Here is an 18,172-nt window from a genome sequence, read left to right as displayed (position 1 = left end):
TTATTTTATTTTAATGATTAAGTAGTGTATACTTTGCTTATTTTATATTTGTCCTAAATTATCTTTTTTCTTTCTAAAGATTTTTTCTACTGATTACGATATAATCCACTCCAACTTCTTCCAAAGCGATGGTGAAAAATTTTGGCGTATGACATCCTCCCGTCACTCTGTCCGCCTTCGAATTCGTCTTACTTATCTGGATTTGGACACTCATATTAGTGGAAACTCTTTAGAACCGCTTATGTATTAAATGATTCAAGACGGATATGGGTCCAGTTTTCCAAGAAAATTTAACCTTTCTTTGAATAACAGTACCACTTCACTCTTGCTTCACGCTGCTGGAGTCTTGCCTTATCAAATCACAGAATTAAAGGAACCTTTTTCAGCACTGGAGTCCCGCCTGCTTTGAGCAACTTTGAAAATTTTATCTATTATATTAATAATCAATCATAATGAATAACTAAATCCAATAAGCTCACTAACATATACATGTCTTCCACCGACATTTTAACATTTATGTAATCACAATAAATTGCAATATTATAAAAATAATTAATATTAATATACTTAGTCCGTCCGTTTGTATATTGCCTCATCACAGGTATATCAAAAAACAAAATTTAATAAAAATCGGATAGATACACTGGAAACAGCTATTTTTAAATAATTTTGAGAGTAATGAATATATTCCGGTATATATTTTATTAATTTATTTTAATTTATAAATAATTTGTATTACAAACTTAGCAGTTAATAACATTTTTTTATTTGGTGACAATGTCTTTTTAAAATAAGAATAATGTAAATTAAATTGGAATAAACATTCAAATTTCAAAGTCAGAATTATTAATAAAAATGTTCTATTGTGGCAAAATAATGGTCACTGTTGTTTTTAAGTTATTTGATGTTACATAAAAAAAATTTCATGATAAAAAATATGAAATACTTCTAATTATTGTAGTTATTTATTTTTATGTACACTGTACATCTGTAAATTATCAACTGCTGGACTAGGAACTCTTGTCCTTTAGCAGGAGGGCTTGATATTTATTTCACTGCTGCTACAATGCAGGTATAAAATTACTATAGATAATGTATATTAATGTCTCAGTAAAAAAAAGTACATTGTATTTTTTTTTCAAATTTCATATACATGTGGTTATTGATTCTATAATATTGCTTAATAGCAAACATTATTGTTTTTATGGTTTATATTTTCATAATTTGTTTTATATTATTGAAATGAACTCAAGGATTTTGTAGGAGGATAATACAGACATGCGCATGTACCACAGTAGAATGGATTGTTGATGTGTAAAAAAATATATTACAAAAAAAAAAATCCTATAATTAATTTATTTTAATTTATTAATATCAATATTCAAGCAATAAAATAATTTGTATTACAGACTTAGCAGTTAATAACATTTTTATTAAAAGTTATCAGGCATTTTGTTCATAATATTTTTCACTTGCGTAGCTACCATTACATTATCTGTACATATATCATTTATATTATAAGGTGGTAAAATTAATACATTTCCAAATGCTATATTGTCTTCAGATTCTGTCACAGGCAATAAGTTCTGTTTTAACCATGATAGTACTTTCTGTTTTCTTTCTAAAATGCTGCTTTCAGTCAATAACATTGAATTCTCTCTTTTTGGAAGTTGTACATTTAAATCTTGATTTACTTCTGACACATCAATTATTGCATGTCCAGGTATTACAGTAGTTTGAAATGTTCCACTTTGATGTTCTAATACAATAATGCTGAAATAGAAATAAATATAATATTGTAAAAACAAAAAGGCAAATAACCTTCTTGAATCAGGATTAAAGTTATTGTCTGATTACCTGTATTTGATAGGATCTATGGAATGAACAAATCCATAAATAGTCGTGTTTTTAATAACATCTACTCTTACATATTTATTTATAAGAGTTATTAAAAATTGAGGATTTTGTTTGAGAGCATTATAGTTTGTAGATAAGTTGGATTCGGCTTCTTGCATTATTTAACTATTACACTTGTTTATTTGTATTATATAATTAATATATTTTCGTTATGCCGGTTAAAATTATGGTTAAGGTTTTGAAAACATAATTTGATGATAGATACACATTATATTAGCCGAAGTATCAACAATCGTAAACAGAAATTCAAGGTGAGTTTTAAATAAAAAAATATTTCACCATTGGACTACGTTGTATGTTATTTATACGTACAAATAATTCTTAATTATAAACATTTAAAACAATAACACTCACAGATGTCACATATAAACTTTTGACATGATAAAAAATATAGCTCGTAAGTTTGTAATAAGAATATGAAAAAACTAACGATGTATCGATATATTGGTCTTCATCCCTTACTTATCTATAAAAATATTTGCATTACTCATGCTTTAGTTTTATATTATAAAATAACTGGATAAACCATAAAATTGTTATTGTTAGTTAGTGTAAATTTAATTGTTTGTGTAAATTAACTGATATGTAAAAGTATTGTGGCACACGAAAGAAATATTTTTTACTTTAAATATTTAAACTATATATATATCGATGTTTAAAGCAGAACAAACAATATCGATTTCACAATCCATGATATCGAGTTATCATTTAACCGTATAATTGTTATTAGGAATATAAAAAAATATGGAGAATTATAATACGTTGTGTGATAATAACCCATTCTCTTAGCTAAATAGCAAAAACATATAATAATTTACATGTGATATTTTGTTTAAATTTAAACGATTTCATTTAAAATATTCCAATGCGAACAGTTGAAATTGATAACATCTTTTAGTCAGGCTAATAATTCCTAGAATAGCCACGATGTTAATTAACATAATAACAGACATTTAATTTAAATATTTAATAATTTATTTTAAAATATACTTTGTAAGTTCTTTAGTGTGAAAGACAATACTTATGGACTATGGTATTACACAAAAGCAATCTAATTGGTGCAAATTCTACTACAAGTAGTCTTATTTCAAAAGGTGTGACGTGAATAGGAGTCCAAATCTGAATTTTGAATAGTTATGACACTGATTTATTAGACTATACAATCACGGTTTACATTCCGAACTAAACATGGGAGTTCAAATTAATACTATAATGAATATGGCAATATTGTTTAAAACTATATTTTTATAAGATGAAGTATGCAAATTAAATAATGGAAATTAAATAATGGAAATTAAATTTGTCTTTGCCAACACATATGTTATAGGAAAGTAAAAAAGTTAATTTTCAGTATTAAAGTCATTTCATGCTTAAATTTATTGTTCCACATATCTGGTTTTTTGAACATAAGCATTTCCATAATCTTAACAACCATGAGCCAACCTTGCATCCATAAACCAATATGCTAAACCCCATAATTTCATATTGTTAAAAACATAATTATACAATAATCAGTTCATACTGTAATAATTATGATTGATAATAAAATAGTTCTTAGATTATTGGAAAAGAACAATAATAATAAACAAGACTGTTTTTACTGCTTTATTGACTTATAACTAGATGTTCATTTCTTAGTCTTAGCTTCTCTTGCAGCTTTCCTGTTTGCAGCACGAGCCAGTTGTTTGGCGGGTTTCAGGTTACCCTTTTTGCAAAACCTCTGGTTCCTCAAGAATTTAGGGTCCATCTAAAGAGAAGAGTATATTAGTATAAGTATATATAAGCAAAAACTATTATGACTAAGTGATATCAATGCTAAAAAGACATCAGATGGCAGAAAAAATGTATATTTGAATTGAAAAATATGTTGCAGTGCCACAAAAGCTTTAATGGCAATGGAGCTTAAATGTAACCCCTACAATATCAGGAAAATAATTTATTGTTTTCAAAAGAAAGCTAATAATAATTGCAATGATCACTCTTGATTTAAAACAACAAATAATAAATACAATATATTTATATTGTTATCTTTGTTACCTTAGTCACTGAAGGTGGGACCACATTATTGAAGATTTTCGCATTTGAAAAGCTCATATGAATGTAAAGGGTGGTAATACTTTTACAGTTTAATTTATGATACACAATATATTGAATTGAGATTTAATAAAGAAGTTCGATCTTTAATAATCATAATCATTTAATAATGAAAATAAATACTTACACCGAGGGTTGATTCGTGTCTGAAATTCGTGGGCTTTTTAATACCATTCCTGTGAGCTTTGCGATCTGTAAGAAATGTATTCCATCTAAATCACAATTCCATAAAGTATACCTATAAACCCCTACATATTTGGTCAAATTCAGAATATTTACTTACTTTGGTTATGATTTGTATGGTTCTTTGACTTTGCCATTTTTCTTCAAATGTAGTTCTGGAAAAGAAATTTAACGTTGATTAAGTATATATAATAAATCTCTTTCACTTAACACCGCACAATATAGATAAATTAGAATGATTGATTAGATATTTCAAGAAATTTCAAATTTAAAAGTTCTAACCTACAATCCTACACAATATCGAGAACTTAAAAGAGAGTGACAGTAAAACGTCAAAAAGTTTATTTACGCTGTGACAGAAAAGGATGGGTAATAATATGTTTGACATCTGACAGTTACATTAGTCAAAAATCATAAGGGTAAGGAGAAGTCTCTTTATGTGTAAAATGTGACCTTCAAAATATATGCAATTTATAAGCTAGAGGAATATCCTTAGTTAAATGAAATGGTATTAGAGAGAGAAAATAAGACATCCCGCTTAAAAAAGGATGGTATTTTTTATGATCCCAGATCGCCATTGTTGTACCAGTTTTTAATTTTGCAACAGTGAAATGAAACCTGTATAATTCAAGAAATAAGATATTATATTACTTACATCATCTGACGACGACAACGATTTCCTTAAGTTGATTTTTAAGAACAAACGAATAAAATCAATGGTTTTGTGCATTAACTTATAATATGTATACTACTTAAATATAAGTTAATGTTAATGTGTAATATTTTATATAACAATCCTTCTTTTACTAGCCAAAGGAAATTAGTTCAGATGACTTACGTTATCCGAGTTATTATATTAATTTAAACATATTGTTTTAATTAACTAAACTTTCCTGTTTTTGTCGATATAAATTTCATACTGAAGATTCTAGGAACATAAAACATAAAAAAAAAAAATCAATACGTTTATCGTTTAACGAAATTAATGGCGATAACATAGTCCTAATATTAGGAGAATTCATAAATTTGATTAATAGAATTATTTAAAAATGAAGTACCTTTTGAAATCTATTATTTAACTTCATGTCTGTTTCCATTTTCATTTTTCCAATTTAGTAGAGTAAAATTCCTCTAGCTACCTCTAGTGCCATCTAAATTTTATACATTTTGAAGCTTTTATATTAGGTATTTACTTACATTATTTTTACGAACAAGGTACTTCATACACACTCCAAAGTTACAAGTCACAGATTACTGTCAAAAATGACAAATTAAAAACACAAGGATGACAAAGTGACAGTGATATAATCAGGTGTCGATAATTTCGTGACGTGTGCTTATTTAATTCCTGTACTGCCCTGGATCACAAAATTTAAGTAGTCTTTACTGAATATTATTAAAAGAAATTATTAACTATGGTCGTTTTGGAAGGAGAAAGTGGAGATGCGCAAACTATAACTGCCAACGATGAAACTAAACAAGATGCTAAAATTCCGAATTCCTTATCATTAGAAAGTATCCTTTTTAAATAAATTTTAAGTTATTTCTTACGAATGATATTTTTCTTAAAGATGTATAATAATTGAATGTAAATAAATAATTTTATGTTGCTGATTATTCTCATATTTATATTGAAATAAGTAATATATTAACAATGTACACAAACAATTTTTTAATCTTTAAATACTTAATATTGTAGATTTTTTAAATTATATTTACTACTGAGTTAATCAATTGACTACAGCTTAAAAAGAAAAAAATGTAATTAAATTCCACTTTCAATAATAAAGTAAAATATATGTACCATATTGAAATTCTAAAATCATTTAGAGATTATTGAAACCTTAAACAGTTACAAATATAATAGAATTAGAATATCTTATATAGTAACTATGATAAAATATATTAGACAATTGTTTTATTGCATACTTTATATTTTAACCAATTTGATATGCATATTAAACCTTTTTATATAATAATGTATGTAAGTTCATACAATTAATTTGAGTAGTCATAATTCAAATGCTACTTACTAAATGTTCAAAATGTTGTACTGAGAAGAACAAGAAAGAATTATGGTTGTAATATTTTTCATTATTCAGTCAAATTAATAGTCTGTATGAAAATTACCTAACTACCTACTAACTCTGAGCTTTTTGTTATTTATAATTATAATCTTATTCTACATAGTATGCCTAATTTTTAGTGATGTTTTAATATGAGTTATAAAATTTAATAATTGTTTAATGTATGCTACGTAAGACGGCACAATGATGATAAAAACTAAGTAAATAAATAAATGATTGGTTCACAATTTTCAGCCAAGATATAGTAATTTGGTTTATACTTTTTTAAATTAATTGTTAAATTTGTTTGTTTTTTTAATAATACAAACATACGAGCCACATAATGGTAAGGGGTCACCACTGACCATAGATAATGGTGCTGTGAGAAATATTGACCTTTCCTTACATTGCCAATGCGCCACCCACCTTGAGAACTATGATGTCATAACATCATAGTTCTTTAATGTATTGAATTTTTTTTTTGCAGTTAGTTGTTGAATATTAAAGACTTGTATTTCATTTGGTTCTTTTGCAATAGGTAAAACAATGATTTCCATTGACATATTCTGCTTTAATTTCCCTTAACTTTACAGGAAATAATTTATAATTTATTATAGATCATTGCCGTTATAATGAAAGCTCTTACTTATGGATAATTATGATTTTACCATATTTTTGTAAGATCTTGCTTTCAATAATACTAATTTTATCATCACACTAAAGCAATAATTCTTAACAACGTAACAGTATTTCGTATAATAAAGGATGCCCAACAACAGCATGGACTTCGTCACGGTGATTACCAACGGTATCGGGGTTACTGTTCACGTCGTATTAGGCGTTTACGTAAAGTGCTCAAAATACCTCAGGTTCGTGTATTTTACTACTTATAAAACTAGCCCCATAAGATACTAGCTTATTTTTGAAAATCTTTATCATTTTAAATTTACAGGGTGACAGACGTCATTATCGCCGCCGTGATGTGACCGCGACACACTTGACCGCTACGAATGCTGAAAATCGTTTACTCTGTGTGCCGTTATTGCAAGCCGAACGAGCCTGGGCACATGCCATGCAATTGCGCCAAGAAGCCAACACTGAGCCGAGAAAGAAGTTCCATCTTGTCTCGCGATTGAAAAAGGCGTGCGCCCACGCCCATTTGCTCTTACAACTTTGCGAGGTGAATTTTAAAATCTTAAATTATTTTTAAAATTACATTATAATACATTTTTATAATACATTCGGTATTGACTATTTAGCATAGTTTTACATAAATGTTTATAAAAATGAATACATTTTTAATTAATCAAATCAGACATGAGTTGATTATTGTACGTTAAAATTTGTAACTGTAGCAAAGCGGGTCGTGCGACGCGCGCACGCAGCTGGAGGCGGGCGCGTACGCGGCGTGGCTGAGCGGCGCGCTGCTGCTGGAGCTGCAGCAGTGGCGCCCCGCCGCCGAGAGCTTGCAGCGCGCGCAGCTCGTGCTGGAGAAGCTCTCCGCCGCGCTGCCCGAGGACGAGAGGCTCGTGTACAAGCAGAAAGTGAGCTCGTTATACTTACAGATTGACTTAAAACAGAATATTTTCACTATACGTGTAAAACCATTAAATTGTGCGCACAATATTTCAGTATGTAAAGATTTTAATTCAAACCTGTTATTTAAAAAAACACGAGCGTTATTTTTAATGTAGTTTATTTAATTATTTTAAATTAGTTTTCGCTCGCGGCTTCGCAGGCGTTTGCGTAGGTTTTAAACAAAAATAGTAGCCTTCTTTGGTGTTCAAGTCAATACATTCAAATTTCACCAATTTAATCATGCTTCATATCCAATATCAAATTCAGTTTAGTGGTTTAGCTGTGAAAGAGTGACTTAGAGCATTTATAATATTAGTATAAATAATTCTCACTCTCAAAATTACTTCGACATTAGCTTTTGGTAAACTTCTTTGTATGTGTAGTGTAATCTGGTACTTCAGATTGCAAGGACAGTGTAATCACAGGCACAAGGGACATAACATCTTAGTTCCCGAGGTTGGTGGCGCATAGGTGATGTAAGGAATGGTTAATATTTCTTACTGCGCCTATGTCTATGGGCGGTGGTGACCACTTACCATCAGGTGGCCCATATGCTCGTCCGCCAACCAATGCCATAAAAAAAAAACCTAATTTAATAAATGATTATTGTACACACTATTCAGTCTTAAATTGGATTTCATAAATACTTTACAATATTTTAACAGGTTGATGAATTGAAGCCAAGTCTACGTTATTGTGCGTACAACATCGGCGACGAGTCCGCTGCTGGAGACCTCGTCGCTATGCGTGGACAAGGGCTCATTGAAAATTTGGATACACTAATGGCTCAAGCTAAGTATGTTTCTATAATGTACAAGAAATACAGACAACACTATATTTAGAAATATAATTTATATCAAAATAATTTCTGTGCAGGGAGTCGCGCTCTGGAATCATGCACGAAGTGGAATGGCGCGGCCGTCGCGTTACTGTTCGTCCGGAGAAAGTGCGACTCTTTCTTATCGCATTACAGGATTTGGAAAAATCCGTCGCGAGTGCACAAAATACTCAAGCTAAGATAGATATCCTCGAGAACATACTCATGGACTGCAAAGACGCTATATCGGCTATCAAGGACGAAATAAAAAACGATCCTAAACTAAAATCGCCATCGGAATCGAATCAAATGTCGAGCATTAATTACTTGCTCTCGTATTTGATGTACTTGCGTCTCGTTCGCACCATTGAACGGAACAATTTGCTCGTTCAACAAGCTGAAGAAGCGCGTAAAAGCAATACTCCGATCGATGGGAAAAAGGTTCGCCCTCAGGACTTGACTAGGCTATATGAAATTATTCTGCAAAATTATACCGAATTACAGCAGCTTCCAGGCTTCGAGAACGATGCTGGCTATCAAAAGGAAATTGAGACAGAGTTAAAGGCTTATAGAGCTTTCCGCTGCTATTACATCGCCCAGGTTCTGACAGGACTCAGACGTTTCAGGGAGGCACTTGCCATGCTGGAACGCTGTGGGACTTATACCAGCGAGTCGCTGGCTAGCAAACTACAAGACAAGTGGCTGTTAGAGAAATTGAAAGCTTTGCAGAAGGATATCGAAAGCTGCAAATTTGAAGTGCACGCTGACTCCGTGCTAGAAGACGACGATGACGATGAAGAAACAAAATATACGAGCGGGAAGTCGTACAAAGATAAAAAGCCACTCGTTGACCGGCTGGACGACTATCGTGAAGAGACACAAATGCTCACAAAGAATCCTAATATATTTAAAATGCCTCCTCCGATGGAAGCGGTTCCTTGCAAACCCCTGTTCTTCGACTTGGCGTGCAATTTTATCGAGTTTCCTAACCTAGACGACAAAACCGGTGCGGCAAATAGCAAGAAACAAGGTGCTGGCATTACGGGACTTGTTAAGGGATTCCTGGGATGGGGTAAAAGCGACAAATAGTTAAATGTATTCATGCATATATTTAGAATACATTTTTATTTACAAAACCTTTGTATTTATTTTTTTAATATAACAATCTAGTGGGATTTTTTTATAAAGTATACATATTAAATATCATGTACACAGCCGAATTGAGAGGTCTAACGGTCCTGCAGCAACAAACGAGTGGAGGCCCCTCTCTTAACAGTTTTTTGAGTTGGGTGTTTCAATAACTTAACGTGGTAAATGTAGTTAATTACAAGATAAATACCAAATATATGTCAATGGTTTACTTTCGATTTTTTTTTAATGTAATACTCTTGTATCAGTAGTAGTGTTGCATATCGATAGTTAAGGTGAAGCTATAGTATTGAGCCTAAGCAGTAGTATCGTCACGTGTCGATACTATTGATATCAGCGTTACTATCGATATTATTGAAAAAAACATAAGTTTTTAAAATAATTAATATATTCTGGGCAAGGGAAAATGTTTAAATCTGTTATACTGATTAAGTGAATTAATATTAGTAAAACTATTGCTAATATTTTAATTTTTTTCCTATCGTTGCATATCATCATCATAGTATTATCGATAGTTTTACATTGATCGGTAGTTTGATTTTTTGTTAAGGTCAGACTAATTTTGTCTCATTAGCTCGATCATGACACGAATTCAGCAATGCATCTCAACAAATAAGATTTTAGGTTTTTTTAATAAAACAACTGCATTCTTTATAACAAAAATATTTAACATTAACTAAAGATGTTTAGTTGAAAGTACAAAATATAACTTTGAAACAATATATTTTACACTGTGTAACATTTACATTATGAATTACCACATTCACTTTTGACTGTGAGTCTATAATAATTTACATTAAAAAGAAAACACTACCCATTTTAATAAATATAACCTCTAGTTTCTGAAACGATCATCAAATCATCAAAGTAAAAGTACAGTTACTTTTTCGTCTGTAAACTGAATCGTCGTCCGTAGCTGATATAGTAGACGACCACTAATGATTCAGTATTTAGTAGATTAGTAAATCTAACTTTAGACATAAGACATAATTTTTAAAAACTTTAGACATCATTTCAGAAAACAACGGTAAATGTGATATCTACTAAGCTTTATTTTGACAATCATATATAACGTCAAGTCTTAATAACAAAAGTTAACACCACGAGGAATTGAAATATAATAAGTATAAAAGTTGTCAATGATGCCGTGACAAATTTAAAAACATTAACTGGACCGTAATATAATCAATATAACATAGTCATACCAGAAATTGTATGAATTGCTAAATTACAATCAGCAAACAATATTTTCGCTATTTGTTTACGTAACAAATAGGATTTACTTGAAATAATAATACCGGTACCGAAGTAACTTTACATACTTATTACATTTCATGTGTTATATGTCTATAGAGATGTAGTTATACGTCTTTAAATGTGTCAAAATGGATTTTCACTTCGGAATTTATATATTATAAGCTATTTTAATCTCGCAGTCCAAACTTTGGTTTGTTTAAAGAATTTACTTCGGGCTATTTACATTGAGAAATAGAAAATCTCTATTCATACTTCTCTAGCATACATAATGTACTAAGAAAAACAAGAAGCACCTTAGAGTGTAATCCGGATCTACTCTAACGTCACACGTGACCGGTCTGAATTAAAATTATTTTTTATATTGAAAATTGAATGCTTACAAATTTATAGAATACAATATACACCTGAATATGTGAACACGAATTAGTTTAAATGTTATCACAGTCACGTCGAGCGCCTAGCGGGACGAGAGCGGCGGCCAGTGCGCCGCGTCGTGCGCGCCGCGGTCGGCCGCCGCCAGCAGCTGCCCGCACGTCGGGCACACGTCCAGCTGCGCCGCCGCGCCCCTGCCCACCACCAGCTCCTGCTGCTTCGCTATGTCCGGCAGCAGGGCCACCAGGTCGGGGAATACGGACTCCAGCTGGTCTCCTAGGGCGGCTCGACAGTGCTGGTAGAACTCGTCCGCGGTGATGTTGCTGTCGCGGAAGGCTCGCGAGGCGACTTTGAAGTTTTCGACGGCGGCGGCCCCGCCGAGTGCCACGGCGAACTTCTTCACGAGGGTGCGGTTCCTGAGCTCGAAGTCGGGCGGCGGGATGTAGGAGTGCACGGGCGCCGAGAACGTCTGGCCGGCGGAGTTCGTAAACGTCATTCCGTCGCAGGGGGGTCGCTTTTTGAAACCTGGCGGGATGCTGCCGTTTTGGACGGTTCGCTGTGAAAAGTTGTCAGCCCGCTGTGTTGGGTGTTCGACTCGTTTGGGGCCATTGGTTTCGGCGCGCGAACTGAGCGGCGGATATTCCTTTAGAGTCATTGCGAAATCCCCATTGCCAGTATTCTTTTGGGCATTCGTTGAGGGCGCTTCGCTCGTGGTTTTAATTTTTTTATCGGGCTCGACGCTGTTGTTGTTATTATTTACACAGGCATTTATGTACTCCTTTTTAATCTTAACGTCGTTTATTCGATTAATGATATTCGAATCTAGAGAGATGTCCTTAGTATTCGAGATTTGCTTCTTTTTTTCTTTTTTATTCTTAGTGCTTTCGTTCGGGACGTTATTATTAGGAAGTTGATGTTGTACAGATTGCTGTGATTTTTTGGCTTTAGATTTAATGTTGATGGGTAAAGTTGGGAAATCTGCGACTGGATTAAAAGTGGCTTCTCGAGGCGTCGGCGGCGGCTCCGACTTAGGTTTCGATTTCTCTTTGGATTTCGATATGGTTATCCACTGAGGCGGGGCGCTCGGGACTGATGACGACGAGAGCGCGGGGAATGCTTCAGATTTTAAATGTACTTTCTTAGACTCAGTACTCCTCTGACTCTTAGTTGGATTGCTTTTTATTGCCCTCAACTCTTCGCTGTTAATCATGGTTACCTTAAACAAAAAATAATACGTAAATAAGATAAATAAGGTCTGTGCATTGCGATAATTGGTAATTGCTTTAATTACCTTCGATGGTTGCACGGTTCCTGCTCCAATACTGGGATGATCGTCTCGCCCGATACCGAGAGACGGGAAGTCGTCATCGGACAAAGGCGACTTCTTCTGCGACGGGATGGATATGCGGTTTCCACTAGCCTGTGTCAACCGAAAGTTGCTCGCACTCGGTTGACTATGCAGTTGGATGGAGACGCTTGGCTTCGAAGCTATTATCAAAAGTACCAAATTAATTGCTTGTTCCCATTAGTAATAACATTAATTAAAAATCTAAATATTCTTTATTCGAGTTGGCTCATAATAAACGTTCGATGCGTCATGTTACAGTGTAAAATTAAATGTAAAGCTACCACCGGTTCGGAAAGTGGGTTCTACCGACAAGAACCGACATGAAATAATGATTTGTACATTTTTGAAATAAATCCGATTACACTCCTGAGCGGTCCGGGCAGCGGTACTCACGGTTGCGCAGCACGGCGGCGGCGGCGGGCGCGGCGCGGGGCGCGGGCGGCGCGGCGGGCGCGCTGCCGTCCAGCGCCGGGAAGTTCCGGTCGTTGCGCGCCAGCCAGTCCGCGCCTGCGGCAGACACTGAGCATGATCCATTTGCTCTTTTCATTTCTGAAACTCGGCGGGGAGGGATTGCGTCGCTCCGAGGACGAGTGACGTCTACGAGCATGTTCATCGCGTTTCATAGATACGGACGTGTCATGGAGATCGGAGTTCACAGTGAGCTCGATTGCGCGGGTGACGTGCGATAGTGCGGGAGGGTTACCTTTGAGCGAGCGCGGTGTCGCATGAGGGAGGGGTTACCTCTGGGGAAGCGCGGGGTGTGCGCGAGTAGCGGAGCGGGGGCGGGGGGCGCGGCCGACAGTCGAGGGAACTGCTCGACGTTCCCCGGGTCGATGGGAGCCACCGTCTGAACGGGCGCCGGCGGCGGCGGAGCCTCTACCGCGCGTTCTCTGCGCAAAACCTCTGTGTTAATCCTTCCTTATTACGTGTAATTAAATCATACATTTATCTTTATATCACCAAACCATAAAGTTCGGTGTATATTAACCTACTTAAAAACAATTTATGGGTATGATTTATAAAAGATCATTTTACACACCTAGGTGCTCTCTGGACGACAGGATGAGGCGTGATGTTGAATTGCAGCTCCAGCGTGCGCGCCTGCCTGGCAGCGCCGCGCGTCATGCCGCGCCCGTGCACGGTCGCTTTATGGGCTGCAATAATATTTAGTTATTGACAGTATTAATGCTACTGATTTTATCAGATAAGACAAAATATTTTTAATGTAATTTATTTCACCTTCAAAGGTAACAAACCTTTAAGATCGATTTCGCTTCTAAACACTGCAGTGAGATGCTGTCCCGCACACTCGCCATCCTCGCACAAGTAGTGCTCGTTGCGAAAGTGGTGCGCAAGGGCAGAGTGCGACGCGTAGTACAGATTTCGATCGTCAGCATCGCATAGATGGCAATAAAGATGCTCCTTTCGCAAGTGACGGTATAATTCGTCTGCATCCATAAACCTCTCCTCACAGAATTCGCAGAGCGGATGGCCCCTGCACATTACTATTTGATTAACTCGCATCATATTAGTAGACAAATTATAAAAAAATATAATGTCAATGACATTAGCATAAAAATACTATTCCAACCAGAAGAGGAATAAAGACAAATAAACAATATTTGGTATTGAATTGATATATATAATAATAATAAATCTATGATATTCCCAATGGGTTCGCGAAAAAATGCGTTTTGAATGTCAACGAAGATGTTATCGGTTTTAACAATATATTAAATATATAATAAAAGGCTATCTTTATTTCATCTTCGATTGGAACAGGCAAACTATATTATAACATTAAAACATTTTTGTCAGCGCCTCTCATCGCCAAACACGAGCCGGGCACTAACTTTGCTCCAACTAAATAATAACTTACAATATTATGCTATAAAATAACCAGTATAAATATATTTTATACAACAGTTGTCTTTATTGAAGCCTATAACAGAAATAAACAAAAAATATAATTTAATAATTTTACTTGATATTTTTGTCATCGTTAGGACAAGATCGTTAAAACGACGGTTATAGCAACGATTTATGAATTATATCTTGTAGAATTATGGTTCTTCTGACGCAGTTCTATAAGATAGATCATTGACTTTTTTACAGTATAGCGCCTTTTTGGGTTGTTTTTAAGTATAAATCAGAACAAGGTTAAACAAGTTGTATCTTCAATTTTTGGCTAACAAATACTAAGATAAACCAACATTGAAGACGTACATTTCGTCACTTTTAAACACGTGGACTTCCACTTGATGGCTGATTTTACTGTAAAAGCCCTTAAATATCCGAGTGATTCTTCTTCAAATAAAGATATTGATTTCGACAATAATAATTATAATCTATTGTGTGTCAGACCATAGAGTTGCTCTTTCCTATCAATGATCATCTGCACTGTTATATCAATTTTGTTTTATGCGTAAATGAGCAAAATACTAATGTTTTCACAACATTACAATCATAATTACAAAACTGTTGAAGAAAATAACTGAGTTGTTTAACGTCGTATGCCGAATAATTACTTTACTCCATGCACATTCTTTGGCAGTACTAAAACATCCTCACAGAAAACATCCGCGCGTCGCCGGCGAAACTAACTAATACATACGTATGTAAAAACCAGTGCCGAATTTAGAGGTCTGGAGGCACTAGAGTAACAAATTAATTATTCTTCGAATAAATGAAATTCTTAAAATAATTAAACAATTTTTTAGTCCAGTGTTTCATATTTTTCTAACTTCAAATCAAATCAAAATACTCTTTATTGTACACCAATAAACGCGTACATTAGTCACCTTCAAGAAAGATGCACAAGAAGCGGCCTTATCGCTAAAACAGCGATCTCTTCCAGGCAACCTTAAGATAGAGAACAGGAACATAGATAAAAATCTTATATATCTTTTCAATTCTTCTCAAATATATGAAGATATAGTAAATGTAAAGTGCTATATAATTCTTGTATGCTACATTAAATGTGTATACTCATGGGTATTAGCGTTTCTTGTTTTAGAAATTTCTTTTAAGGCCTCTCCTACCAATAGCCTCGAATCCCCTAAATCCAGCTCTGGTAGGAATACTAGTAATAGTGATATTATGGTGATAGTTACTGCGGGTAGTGCTGTGCATGTAACAGAGTGTTTTTGCAAATTATATTTAGAAAAATAATTTGATTATTAGCCAACTAAAATTACTTAAACCCTGTTCATATAATGAGCATTATGTAACAAATATACATAATTAGAAAATAAATTAATTTATAACTTTTACTTTATAAGAATACATTCCAACGCTATATCTTCTTAACAGGCTACATTATTCACATTTATTTTATTTAACCACACATCTAATAATTTCAGATATTAACCAGTAAATTATAATTTGTTTTACCTATGAGATGTGTCATCGAGGTCTCCTTTCCGTCTATGGTGAGCCAGTTCTTGACGGGTGTAACATTTCCTTTCACTGGTAAATATCTGAAAATTATATTATTAAGTATTTATAATTTAAATAGAAAAACAACTGTACATTTTTATACTGATTAATAACAATTTGAAAAAAATCAAATTGACATTGACATATATAAAAAGTTATCATTTCATTTTTTATCAACATCAATTACTAAATTATATTTTTTTATTATAAGTAATAGCAGAAATCTAGAGTAGTAAATACAATATCAAAAATAGATTTGCATATAGTACAACTTTTTTGTACATATTATTAACAATGTTAATTATTTTACCTTTAAATGTTTAACACAAAGATCGCAGAAGTAGCGCTCATGAACCTTTCTCATATGTTCACTGAGCATACTGAATGTACGGAACTGTGTCTTTTCACAGATTTTGCAATGGTTCTCCAGCAGACTCTCATAGGCATTTTTAATTTCTTCAGTACAGAATCCTATCTTAAACTGCCTCTCAAATAGTCTATCAGAGAATGGTCTGTTGCGCAACTCTTTATAGGGATGAACAGTGTCAGTGAAAACAACCTGCAATTTGAACAAATATTTAAAAAATATAATTAAATTACAAAAATTAATAAAAATTTTATTTTAAGGTTTAAATAAAAATTGCCAAACATTTCATTAAAATTCCCTATTATGTTAGCAGGATTATCAATGCTTTTTAATAATTTTAAACATATAACATTAATGATAAAGTAATACATCTGGATTTTAAGTTGTAAAATGTTTATAATTCTTGCACAATATGATTTAATTCGTATTTATTATCAAGATAGAAATAATGTGAAAAAATATTTCTACCCTGGTTCTTTTAGGAGAATGAATAAGACAGTATTTTATAAATATGGACAGTTATTCGTATTGTTAAGATTGACATGCATACAACAATATTTTAAATAAAGATATGGGTAATATGGACATACCCTTGAGAGATCCTGACGACATATCGGGCATTCATTTTGCAAGCAAAGAACTCTCATCCGGGTTGAACATTCAAAACACACAGGATGGTCACATTCGCCAATTGAGAAATACACGACATTTTTAAAGCACACTACGCAAGTGGTGTTGTCGTTCACTTGAGATTCGGCCATGATATCCAGTGCAGATTTTCTATAAAAAAAATATATGGCATTCTTATACTATAGTGTTTTATATAATACAAGAATCCATGATAAAGGATAAATACCTACCAGAAAATAGATTCTTGGGTCACAGATGTTAACAACGGACGGGCGAAGACGAATAACTGAATAAGCAATAAATCTAGCAGGAGAACCGAATGACAACTCGTTAATGACAGAATGACATATTGACACTGACATTGCTATCGCAGCTATCACTATACGAACTATATAGTGTATGGATAGAAAAAGTATTTTATGAGGGCCTTCACCTATATAAGAATTCCATTATTTGCCAGAATGGTGTTACTGTAACCAGACCATCTAGCCTATAATTGATTTAAATTAACATATATGCGTTTATTAATGTAAGGTCGTATGTTTACTTGGTGGTAAAGCTTTGTGTAAGCCGGTCTGGGTAGGTACAACCCACTCATTAGATATTCTACTGCCAAATAACAGTACGTTTTATTGTTGTGTTCCGGTTAGAAGGGTGAGTGAGCCAGTGTAATCACAGGCACAAGGGACATAACATCTTAGTTCCCAAGGTTGGTGACGCATAGGTGATGTAAGGAACGGTTAATATATTTTACAGCGCCTTTGTCTATGGGCTGTGGTGACCACTTACCATCAGGTGGCCCATATGCTCGTTCGCCAACCAATGCCATAAAAAAAACTACGGCCCATTCATCGATATAATTTTACTCTAATGAACAATTTGAAAATACCAACTTTATAAGGCGGAGTTATCTAAATTTCTATTCCAAGGACACTTTCTATATAAATAAAAATGTA

At 33.7% G+C, this 18,172-nt stretch overlaps 3 protein-coding genes across 3 annotated transcripts; 1 reads left to right on the top strand and 2 right to left on the bottom strand.

Annotated features, from left to right (window-relative positions):
- Window positions 1-3,511: 3,511 nt before the first annotated feature.
- On the bottom strand, window positions 3,512-4,555 carry LOC113395089 (large ribosomal subunit protein eL29). Its single transcript, XM_026632643.2, has 4 exons — window positions 4,477-4,555; window positions 4,295-4,349; window positions 4,139-4,203; window positions 3,512-3,664 (listed from the first exon to the last, which is right to left on the bottom strand). The coding sequence occupies exons 2-4, from the start codon at window positions 4,329-4,331 to the stop codon at window positions 3,545-3,547; spliced, it is 222 nt and encodes a 73-aa protein (XP_026488428.1). The 5' UTR covers window positions 4,332-4,349; window positions 4,477-4,555; the 3' UTR covers window positions 3,512-3,544.
- A 907-nt stretch (window positions 4,556-5,462) lies between these two features.
- Window positions 5,463-9,791, top strand: LOC113395083 (signal recognition particle subunit SRP68). The gene is made up of 6 exons (XM_026632635.2): window positions 5,463-5,709; window positions 7,008-7,129; window positions 7,213-7,440; window positions 7,616-7,804; window positions 8,504-8,634; window positions 8,715-9,791. The coding sequence occupies exons 1-6, from the start codon at window positions 5,610-5,612 to the stop codon at window positions 9,742-9,744; spliced, it is 1,800 nt and encodes a 599-aa protein (XP_026488420.2). The 5' UTR covers window positions 5,463-5,609; the 3' UTR covers window positions 9,745-9,791.
- Window positions 9,792-11,118: 1,327 nt separating this feature from the next.
- On the bottom strand, window positions 11,119-17,607 carry LOC113394955 (E3 ubiquitin-protein ligase ZNF598). The gene is made up of 10 exons (XM_026632449.2): window positions 17,447-17,607; window positions 17,177-17,366; window positions 16,530-16,778; window positions 16,175-16,260; window positions 14,038-14,276; window positions 13,821-13,935; window positions 13,523-13,671; window positions 13,175-13,288; window positions 12,725-12,921; window positions 11,119-12,649 (listed from the first exon to the last, which is right to left on the bottom strand). The coding sequence occupies exons 2-10, from the start codon at window positions 17,345-17,347 to the stop codon at window positions 11,519-11,521; spliced, it is 2,451 nt and encodes an 816-aa protein (XP_026488234.2). The 5' UTR covers window positions 17,348-17,366; window positions 17,447-17,607; the 3' UTR covers window positions 11,119-11,518.
- Between the last annotated feature and the right edge of the window lie 565 nt (window positions 17,608-18,172).

Source organism: Vanessa tameamea, chromosome 9, assembly GCF_037043105.1.
Source record: "Vanessa tameamea isolate UH-Manoa-2023 chromosome 9, ilVanTame1 primary haplotype, whole genome shotgun sequence".
Lineage (NCBI taxonomy): Eukaryota > Metazoa > Arthropoda > Insecta > Lepidoptera > Nymphalidae > Vanessa > Vanessa tameamea.
The sequence above is the reverse complement of the archived record's forward strand: the minus strand, read 5'-3'. Positions and strand labels throughout refer to the sequence as shown.

What these genes read in the sequence shown, in the direction of transcription:
- LOC113395089 (XM_026632643.2), bottom strand. Translation starts at nt 4,331, where the DNA reads ATGGCAAAGTCAAAGAACCATACAAATCATAACCAAA. An exon ending in CCATACAAATCATAACCAAA is followed by an intron (nt 4,204 to 4,294) that starts GTAAGTAAATAT and finishes CATTTCTTACAG; the next exon opens with ATCGCAAAGCTCACAGGAAT. An exon ending in GACACGAATCAACCCTCGGT is followed by an intron (nt 3,665 to 4,138) that starts GTAAGTATTTAT and finishes TCTTCTCTTTAG; the next exon opens with ATGGACCCTAAATTCTTGAG.
- LOC113395083 (XM_026632635.2), top strand. Translation starts at nt 5,610, where the DNA reads ATGGTCGTTTTGGAAGGAGAAAGTGGAGATGCGCAAACTATAACTGCC. An exon ending in GAATTCCTTATCATTAGAAA is followed by an intron (nt 5,710 to 7,007) that starts GTATCCTTTTTA and finishes ACAACGTAACAG; the next exon opens with TATTTCGTATAATAAAGGAT. An exon ending in AAGTGCTCAAAATACCTCAG is followed by an intron (nt 7,130 to 7,212) that starts GTTCGTGTATTT and finishes TTAAATTTACAG; the next exon opens with GGTGACAGACGTCATTATCG.
- LOC113394955 (XM_026632449.2), bottom strand. Translation starts at nt 17,347, where the DNA reads ATGGCCGAATCTCAAGTGAACGACAACACCACTTGCGTAGTGTGCTTT. An exon ending in TTTGTGTTAAACATTTAAAG is followed by an intron (nt 16,261 to 16,529) that starts GTAAAATAATTA and finishes TATAATTTTCAG; the next exon opens with ATATTTACCAGTGAAAGGAA. An exon ending in CGCCGCCGTGCTGCGCAACC is followed by an intron (nt 12,922 to 13,174) that starts GTGAGTACCGCT and finishes TTTTGATAATAG; the next exon opens with CTTCGAAGCCAAGCGTCTCC.